Consider the following 10,426-nt stretch of genomic DNA (forward strand, 5'->3'; position numbering starts at 1 on the left):
GGAACTCCCTCTGCCACAATGCACAGTACATGGGATCAGAGGTGGCCCCTACCCAGAAGATCTGGTCAGTGTTGTTATTTCAGTGATATGCCGTACCTAGGCCCAATGGGGGCACAAGGATGACACAGGCTACAGGCAGTCACTGTCAGCAAGTGCCCCAATCCCCTTTCCAATGGCACTCCTGGCCAGAGAACACCCAACAGGTCCCTTTGGAGCATGGACCACTTCTTCTCCCATCAGACCGGCCAAGGCACGCACACCCTATTAGTCATGTAGAGAAATGAAGGGGTGGAGGAGATGTTTATTTTCAGAAGCAAATTCCTGTAGCAGATAGGTGATATGAAGTATCCCGAGGGCACCTCTGGAAAGCCCAGGCCTCACAGCTTCTGCAGTTTGGCAAGAACAGATTGTTCCCTGTATAAAATGGGAGACATCTGTGTTGGGCAGAGCAGACACTGGGGATTACAGATTTCTTCCTTGGGCCTGTGATACAGCCCTACAGACCACTGGCTGCTGCTCATGTGGTTGCCAACAAACCACAAACCCATCACATAGCCTAGAAAATAAGATGTGACAGAAGCACAAGTATCCCGTCTCTGCTGGCTCCAACAGTTGCAGGTGGGCTGTTGGGGACAGAGATTGTGTCAAATTACACATGCATGAAATGAAAGAGTTGAGGTTTGCCTGTGTCTATGCAACATCCCAGAGTGTCCCAGGCTGTTAGTCCCAAGGCCCATGAGGGACTTCAGCTCTCTACTGTTGCCCCTGCAAATGGCAGCACAAGAACCCAGGTTGTTTTCTGGTGGGGCCATTTCATTTCCACAGCCACACACTCCCCATTCTGCTACAGCCATCTCCCCCATCAGCTCCCATTGCCTCACCTGTCTCTGGGTCAATGCACTTAGTTTGTTCCTGCACTTTTCATCTTCTCACAGATGCAGAATCGAGTTTCTTCACACCTGTCTAGCTTAAACGCCGCACCTTGGACATACACACAAGTGCCACCTGCATCATTTCCATGACTGGGGACCAGGGCATTAATCCTGGAATGAAAAAATCACAGTTTACAGTTCAGGTCCATCCCCCTGAGCTCAGCGCACCATGACACAGGACCAGGAGTGCTCTGCCCTGGTTGTACTGACAACTGGGGACCCTGAGGCAACCGTCTAACAGAAGGAAGGTCAGAGATGCTCAAGGCTAAATGTGTCAGAAGAGAATCTCTCCACACATGACTCCTGCACTGTCATAGCACATAGTACAAAGGCAGGTGGGATCCACCTTATGTCTGGACCAAACTTCACTAAAGGAAAACTTTAACGCTCCAGAAACTCCTCCTGGAATCAAACGCACAGAATGGAGGTATTTGTCCTCCTTTTCCTACAACTAAATCCTCTTCCCAGAGGTGTCTCCAGGCCCCATGCTCCCACATACCATCCACAGACTGCACAAGCGCAGACACTATCCGTGAGATAAATTCCTGTATCTCGTGGCTCTCCCGTGTATACTGCACTCATAATGCACCAGACGCCTCTCCTCTCACTGACCCCAGGGGCCCCATAGATCTAACACTACCAACCTTCGAGCGATCTCAAATGGCTGCTATTGTTTGTGCTGAGTCAGTCTACAAGAGACATGGGAATGGCCTTTAACATGGACAGTTTTATGGAGAGAAAGTGATTTTAGGGTAGTGAGCAGCTGTCATGACTATTCTAGCTCTGTGCTGTTGGACTCATAAGCCTAGTCAGTCACTAGGCTTCACACGGATACTGCTGAAGATGTTGTATAACCCACACTACTGGGATGTGTTACTCAGGGTGGGTGAACAGGGCACCAGCCCTGGAAGACACCTCAGGAGGTGAGTCAGAATCACCCTCTACCTCACTGGAGCCCATGCCCTGGCCACAAGAGCAGCCCCATGGTGTTGCTCTTGCAGCAACAGCAGTTAGACTTAGACACTCTGGTTTTGCTGTAAGAGCAACAATTGAGGCAGGCAGACCATACTGCAGTGCCAGCAGCAGCCACAACCACCACATCCGGGGACTGTTTTTGAGTCCATATCATGGGTAAGGCTCCCGTACACCTCCACCACCACTCTCCCACAGAGTTTGCCCAGGGCATAAACTCTGCTCCTTATGAGCCTAACACATGTAGCCAGGGTACAGCTAATGATGTTTCATGATATTCCCTCTGGCATCTCTGGAGATGTTTCCTCTGGCATGTCCAACATAAGGAATGGTGGATGGCAGGGAGGATATTGGATAGAAGATAAACCCCTCCAGAGATATCTGGTTCAGTGCCCTCCCTGTCTAGCATCCACGTCTGCCACTCTCAGAGACAAGGATACTGAGCTAGATGCACCATTGCTCTGACCCAGTGTGGCACTTCCTATGCTGTTCTGGTGGGATGGGGCCCTCATGCTGTATAAGGTGAGCTCTCGAGAAGGTCCCTCACAAGCTAATGGACACGTGCCTTATCCACACATGCTGTCCTCAGCCAACTAGCTGGTCAATGTGCCTGGATGCAGGCCACAAGACAGAGGAGAGTGACTCTGCCTTTCTTCACCACCATCCTTGAGCCCTCAGGCCAAATTTATTTCACAAGAGATCCAGCACACAACTACAGCCTTTCAAACACCTGGGGCCAGTTCAGACGTGTGCTTCCTGCTGGGGCCTGGCACTCACTGAGTCTATTACAAAGTTCATAACTGTGTTTAACGGACCTGTCTGAGACCCTCAGTCCCATGATGAAACTCACTCAGTGGCTTTTGCTGCATTTTGGTGCAGAGTTGTGGACACCCTAGTTAGCACAGACTTACAGGCCAGGGGAGACACCTGTGCCATCCGCCCAGACCCATGTCTTTGTTTCAGAGTTGTACGACAATCCAGTCCAGAATGGGTAGTAGTACGTAGCACTTCCACGTTCTTCAGAATACTCAAATGACTCCTTCTTGGTGAAATCCTGATTAAATGGGAGAGAAAGCGAGATCTCTCAGGTGCATGACCACACCTGCCGGGTGCCAGGAGTTCCCTATGCAGCATCACCATAGACATCTGTGTAGAGATTATCTCTGCAGACAGCCCTGGTACCATGTACCTGCCTAAGGTCCTGTGCCAGTACAGCCATGTGTGATCTCAAACACCCTGCAGGTAACACTGTAGTAACTGTCACACATGCACAGCTAAAGAGAAACACAAAATGCAGATATACAATTAAGCCTATACCTGTGCAAACTACCCCCTCATTCCTACACAATCAGAGGGACCTCCAACGTGCTTTGCCCATTCACAGGCCCCCCAGTACTCAGAAGCCCACTCTTGGCAACACCAGGTCAGCACTTGGCTGCAGAAACCCAGCCCCAGGACCTGACTCCCAGCTGACTCCATTCACTCACCAGATATTATGTCAAAAGTAACATGGGCTCACCAGCTCGTCTCGGCTGTCAATCTTGAGTAGGCTGGCGGAGTGAGAACTGCAGAAGGAATTACACTGTGCCCAAGGTCTGTTTTCAGAGGAAAAGAGGTAGGATCTTTTCTCTTTGTGACTCCACCGCACTGGACACTTCTCTGGAAAAACATACACCGCATCAGGTCACCTCTCTCCCTGATTGCTCCCATGCTGGGGACATTGCCATCAGGAATGAGGGAATTTCACACCCACCATGTTCCTCCAGTGACACGGCTTATGTTTCATGGGCCCTACGGTGAGGGGAGGTCCTGCCCCATATATCAAAATGGGGATGGTCCTTTCACTTCCAGAAGCGGCAGCTGCTGCCATGCGAGAACAGCAGGAGCTGGCTTCTCTGGCTCTCTGTGGGACAAGACAAACCAGCCAAAAAGCCACCACCATCCTGGCTGAGGCCAGACCAATCCCTTGAGCCAAGATGGAGCTAGGGAGGGGAAAGCTCATCTCTAGCAGGGAAGGTGGGTAAAAATAAGAGCACCAAACCCTGATTGTGACGCACCAGTCCCAAAGAGGGACACAGGTCATGATCCCTGGGGAAAATGTTTTTCCTCTCCTCAAAGCTTCTTGCAAGTCAAAACATTTTCCTGTCCTAAATTCAGACAAAAGGCAAAATCCTAAAAAACTCATTAAAATCACAAACCCAGTTTATTCTGTGTTTTCATCAATTGAACATTTCGTTCGTGTAGTCTGAAGCCTTTCCATTTGATTTGGACTATTTTTCTCCTTTTTGGCTAGTCATCTTTAATTTTGAAATGAAGGATCAGACCAGGAGACTGCAATCTTTCATTTATGCCTTTTCTGAGCATTTTTTGGACCTTTTGGCAGCAACTCCATGGGGATCCCATACCCCAGGCCCACACATTTTTAGGAAGGGAAATGGCACTTTGCAGGGCCAGGGCAGCCCCACATGAACTTTTGGGCCTCTCCCTTCCCAGAGTTTACCTTTGTCAGGAGGTTGATCCAGTGGCAATCCTGGAACGCTTCTGTTTGGGTCTGGGCAGGACTTCAGACACTGGGTGGGGTCTTTCTTCTCTTGGCTCAGCTCCATGACTGGAACATCAGAACAGCTCAATAGTGTCTGTTGTAATACAGGCTTAGCAGAATTTGGTAGCCATAATGTTTTCTGTATCATGGTGACACACAAGCCCTAGCTCCACTAGTATGATTTGATGGAGCCATTTTCCACCAAGAATGCAATGATTTTTACAGATTGAGCCCTTGTAAATGATTTGCCACCAGCTCACCTTTCCCCCTACCTTCCCAGCTTTCCATATGAAGGTCTAACATGTAGCCCAGACTTCCTGACTCCTTAGATGTTTTCTCCTTTAAGGTATTAGAGCTACAGCTGCACGAGCTTCCAGGATTGCCTTGGGGGCTGCGACAGAGCTATAGCTGCTCTGCCTTCTAAATAATAAGCCACAGAGGTATTTCATTTCTCCAGAAAAATATCAAGGTTTTGACTTTTTGTTCTGATTAGGAATGAAAATATTTCCAAAAGCACAATTATTTTTTTCTTTGCAGAAGAGAAATGTGATCCCTGCCCAGCTCTAGTCACACAAATCCAAAGTAGTCTGGCTACAGAAGACCACACTCATTGCACAGCATCTGCTAAAGAGCTGAAGCAACTGTGGAGGGAGTACTGGAAACCACAAGGTAGCTGTTACATGAAAGCTGTTACTGCTTCCAGAACAGTGTCACCGCTTCTGTCCAGCATGACCCAGAGCAGGCTGCAACAGTGACAAGGCTTCTTCCCAGCTCGTGCAATGGAAAGAGTTAGACCCAGCCAGGGATTTTGTGCCAAAATTATTTCTTAACAGCAAATGCAATTTCTGCAAAACTAGCATCTTCTATGAAGAAATTTCAGTTTCAAGTTTTTGCATATGGAAGATCAGAACACTTTGGTTTGTTGAACTGAACTGAATTGGTATCTGTCAAGTCAGTTTGGCCTTAAACTCAGAAGAGTAATTGGTAAAGTTTGTGCCCCTGGCCAGCTATGAGAGAGAAAGCTGCTGCTGAGAAGGAGATGTTGGCAAGGCCAGCAGCTCCAGGGTTAATGCAGAAGGTGCTGGATGTATGAACCCTCTAATGCCTTCCCCCTACTGCAGCTGCCACTGCAGAATCCCTTCCCAAGTGGTGATGGGAAATGCTGAATTGGGCAGCAAGAAAAGTGGTTGCAGGGAGAACCAGCCTTAGGGGAAAAGGCACCCTGGGACAACTTGTTTTTTGGTGCCCTCCCCTCCAGCCCCCAACCAGGGATGTGTGGTGAGTGGCTCATGGCTCTGCCCCTGGCTCCAGCCCCACATTGTCACCACCTCGTGATCCAAGCTCTGGCCCAGTGGGACCGCATCCCACTCCCCAATGCCATTCCCTGTCCACCTGCAGCCCCATCCTGTCCACCTGGACAAGCGTGCCCTGCATGCGGGGGCCCATGGAGACCCCACCTGCCTGCTCAGTCCAGCACCCCCAGCAGAGACTGCAAGGCAGATGGACCCAAGGCCAGATAGGATCAGTTGGCATCTCCCCACCATCCCCTCTTCCCCCGCCATGCCAGGGAGAGGAAACAGCTGTGACAGGAGGCTGAGTCTTGGTCAGCACCACCCCCACCACCCTCAACAGCTCACCAAAACTGCCTAAGTGGCCCTCCAGCCCAAAGAATTGCCCACCCCTGTGTTGACTCCTACTGCCACTCCCCACAAGGAGAGCCTCAAGCCCCCAACCTCCATTCTGCTGCCCTCCATCCCTTAGTCAGCATCTGGGGCTTGTGCCCCACTTGCCCACACCTAAATACACTACCACTGAAGGGGTCATGAGACCTCCTGCACGTCGCTGTTCATATACTTGCTGCCTTCCTTGTCTGCCTGTCAGGGAAGACCTGCCCAGACTATACCTCTCAGGATGCATCGCACTCAGCCATCTGACTCATGTGATTGATCATCCTGAGAGATGTAGTCCCACCAGGACACCTGCAAAGGGCACAGATGGCAAATGCACAACTCCACTCAGGCACTATGTGTGCCCTTCCCCAACCCCTGCCCTGCTTTCTGCAGGTTAACGTCAAACTGATTCAAAATTAAATTTTTTTCATGGGTGAAAAAGAAAAAAAAATGTACAGTGAAGTGAAGTCATGGCTAAGATTACAGGACAAAGCCAGACTCATCACCGTGGGGTGGGTCCTCCCAAATGTCTGTGAGCAAGGATGTCCCATAGCAAAGGACTCCAACTAACAGGCCCCAAACTGAACTTACCCAGTTTAGATAGAAATTGTTCCAGCAGGGTGTGTGGGGGATGTCTATATTTTCTCCATCTTAGCATGGCGCTGCTTGTGTAGACACCAGAACCTTGGCTCTTTTCTACTTTATTGGTGTCACAGGCAAAGCTCCTGGAGTTACCGTCACACCCCCTTGTTGGCCACCCCTATCCTGTCATGCTCCCACTCCAGCCTCCCAGGGCCTTACCCTATTTCTTCTCACCCACCCCACCTTATTGCTACAGTAAGGAGAAGAGGCTGTACTCTCAGACGGGTGAACCTAGGTGCTCTCAGTATTCACTCTCCAGCCCTACATGCCTTAAGGGCTAAATTTGTGATGTCCAGCCACCCCCAAAGTCACACCCATGCATCACAGGTGTCACTGTAACGCTGAAGCCTCCTGGCCCCATGCCCACACTCTCTTCTTCTCCCTTTCCCTTACTCCCCAACCTGGGTCCCCCTCTTACATCTGGCCATTTTGCTTCAGCTCAGTTTGAATTTCGTTTTTGCACTGAAAATCCAATATTTTCCTTTACAATTTTCATTCCCCCAAATCAAAGGGAGGACTTGGGGCCTAGGGATCTGGGTTACATAGTACCCAACATCGAGTTCTTTTCTGGCTACCAGTCTCTGTCGTGGAGTCACAGTTCGTCTTGAACAAGGAGGCATTTACTAAAGAAAGCCACTACAAAGACACTCCACACCGCTCATGTTTGTCTTTCTCATTGACCCAGTCCCACACCCTGCTTTGAACTGCATACAGCCCACAGAGAAACCTAATATTGTAACGATATCCTGCAAGTAATACAGTATTTCATTCTCCTCCTTGAACCACCAGAAAACAGTGCCTGCCCTCCATAACACCGATATAACTCCTATCAGATTCACAGGGACCTGTCTCTCTTAAACTTACCCTTGATACCCAGAACTCCAGTTGCTACCAATAAAATCAAGCAGAGGATCCCAAGAATAACTGCAGTGAGTCGCCATCGCAGAAGTGGAACTGAGGGATCTGACAAAGAAATGCAAATAATGCCTCATAAGCATATTTCCAACCTACAAAACCACAGGAAACACCATGTCACAAATCAAATAACCTCATGTAGAAAAAGCTATGTAGGCCACTTTTAAAATGTCTCTTAGAAATAGTTGTGCTGGATGGAGGGAAGGGGAAAGGAATAAATAAGTGGAGTAGCAGGAGAAGTGAGCAATCAGTGAAGGCTGGTAGTATAACTAAGGTATGGCACCTGGGGCAGCAGCCCTGTGCCCAACTTGGGTGGGAGGTGAAAAAATAGGCTCATGATTGGTTTGGTGGCAGCTGAAAGTTGTCCCAGCTGCCCAGTCTGCCAGCTGACTTGTTACACCTCTGCTTGAAGGTAATGCCCAGTGGTGGCACTGGACATACCAGAATTAAGGGTGGCATTCTATTGTTTTCTGGTCACCGAAGTGGCCATATCTTAGTCATCTATGGAGCATTTCTGGTATTTACACCTCCAGAATAATTATATTCCTGGGTGTATAGCCTGGCACATGGGGAAGGAGGGGGAGACACCTCCATATTTCCCCCCCAGTAGCTAAGTGACTCATCCACTCACCTGGAAGACCAATGGCCCTGGATTCTAGGTCTCTCTCACCCAAAAGGATTTTGTCTCTGGGTTTCTATAACTTCGCATCACTCTGACCACCACACCAGATCAGCCATCACCCAGTGCTTTTTCTGATGCTTCTTTTGAAGCTGCCTCCCTAAGCAGCCATGAGACAAATGTTTCTGGGAGATATGTAGGGCCAGAAAGAAAGGAGCAAGCCACAGGCTGTGGAGCTCAGTCAGGTGGCTTCAGAACAAGAGAAAAGAAGGCCCTGGATTTTAGCCAGGGCCTGTCTACCAAGTGGGACAGAAGTCCCCCATCCCTACACTGCCCCCCCCATCCATTTTTTCCAAGGACTTCCTTAATGGCTCAGCTACAAAAGGAGCAGTGGAGAAGGCAGTAAGTGGTGGCTGATCTGTGCTGTGCTGGTTAGAGTGCTGTCCTGGGAAGAAAAAGAGGCACTAGTGCAAATCCCCACAGCATCCCAAGGGAGTGCCCTAGCCTGACCCATGGTAAGCATGCTGGGCTAGGAAGCAAAACAGGCACCAATTCAGACTTCCTCTGGCTTAAAGGAGGCCTCCCACATTGCAGGTGAGTGCATAGCCACTGAGCTATGGAAGGTACATACACAGGATCCTTTCTGCTCTGGGGACTAAAGTCAGTAGTCACAGGTTCTGCACAATTCCATTTTCAAGCATCTAAGTCTGCTCCATGTCCACAAGGGGCATGTGTAGAGACTACAACACTACTCAGCTGATGCAGCCACATAGTCCTTCACACACACAGGAGTACACATCCAGCAACAGACTTTCCCTGGATGTGTAAGCACTTATAATAACCTCTAGAGAACCAAAATACGCCACTTAGATGACCAGGAAAGAATAGCATGTCACTCTAAATGAGCTGTCTTGATAAAACTGTCTTAAAACTAACCGAACTGGTACACTTGGATATTGGTGAAAATCTAACTAAATGACCATAGGAAAAAAAGCCTACTTATCCCTACCATTCAAGCCTTAGATATCACACCCAGAACAATTCTTTTCATTGTTCCAACTACTCTCTGTAGTTAAGGAACTAATAGCCCCAGTCATTAACATAGATTGTGCCATTAGTGGGCACAAGTGGATTGTTGCTCTTAGCTTCTTTGCTATAATCAATGGAGTACAGATGGTATTATCACTACAGCAGAGTACACAGCAGTGCTGTCCAGACAGTGGGAGGTAACCAAGCATCAGTTTAAGTGGGAGAATGCCAAGTGGGAGAACGCCAGTTAAGTGGGAGAAGGCCAAAATACCTTCATGTGACCAAGTGGGGGACTGTGTCATAGACACCCACACAGTCCAATGGGTCGCCAACTGGCTAGAGAGCCGCACCCAGAGGGTGGTAGTGGATGGGTCCTTCTCAGCCTGGAAGGACGTGGGCAGTGGGGTCCCGCATGGCTCGGTCCTTGGGCCCACCCTGTTCAACATCTTCATCAGTGATTTGGATGAGGGGGTGCAAAGCACCCTGTTCAAATTTGCTGATGATACCAAGATGTGGGGGGATGTGGGCACAATAGAAGGGAGCAACAGGCTACAGTCGGACCTTGACAGGTTACAAGGATGGGCGGAGGAGAACAGGATGGGGTTCAACACAGACAAGTGCAAGGTGATGCACCTGGGGAGGAACAACCAGCACCATACCTACAGGCTGGGGAACTCCCCTCTTGTCAACACGGAGGTGGAAAAGGATCTTGGAGTCATTATTGACTCCAAGATGAACATGGCTCGGCAGTGTGGGGAGGTGGCTAGGAAGGCCAACTGTACCTTGTCGTGCATCCACAGATGCATTTCAAGCAGGACCAAGGAGGTGATCCTCCCCCTCTATGCGGCACTGGTCAGGCCGCAGCTGGAGTACTGCGTCCAGTTCTGGGAGCCGCACTTTAAGAGGGATGTGGACAGCATCGAGAGGGTCCAGAGGAGGGCCACTCGCATGATCAAGGGACAGCAGGGAAGGTCCTATGAGGAAAGGTTACGGGACCTGAACCTGTTCAGCCTCCAGAAGAGAAGGCTGAGGGGGGATCTTGTGGCCTGCTATAAACTAGTCAGAGGGGATCAACAGGCACTGGGGGAGTCCCTGTTCCCCTGAG

At 49.6% G+C, this 10,426-nt stretch overlaps 1 protein-coding gene across 1 annotated transcript in view; it reads right to left on the bottom strand.

The window, feature by feature from the left end:
- Positions 1 to 292: 292 nt before the first annotated feature.
- Positions 293 to 10,426, bottom strand: part of LOC102374002 (C-type lectin domain family 1 member A-like) — a 12,042-nt gene continuing 1,908 nt past the window's right edge. Inside the window, exons 2-7 of the mRNA XM_025212104.1 lie at positions 7,623 to 7,721; positions 4,405 to 4,512; positions 3,424 to 3,563; positions 2,816 to 2,958; positions 882 to 1,043; positions 293 to 414 (exon numbers count right to left, since the gene is read on the bottom strand). Of these exons, the coding sequence (XP_025067889.1) occupies positions 902 to 1,043; positions 2,816 to 2,958; positions 3,424 to 3,563; positions 4,405 to 4,512; positions 7,623 to 7,721 (632 nt within the window). The 3' untranslated portion in view covers positions 293 to 414; positions 882 to 901. The remainder of the gene's footprint in view (positions 415 to 881; positions 1,044 to 2,815; positions 2,959 to 3,423; positions 3,564 to 4,404; positions 4,513 to 7,622; positions 7,722 to 10,426) is intronic.

The sequence above is a fragment of the Alligator sinensis genome, unplaced genomic scaffold (assembly GCF_000455745.1).
Source record: "Alligator sinensis unplaced genomic scaffold, ASM45574v1 scaffold21_1, whole genome shotgun sequence".
Classification (NCBI taxonomy): Eukaryota; Metazoa; Chordata; order Crocodylia; family Alligatoridae; genus Alligator; species Alligator sinensis.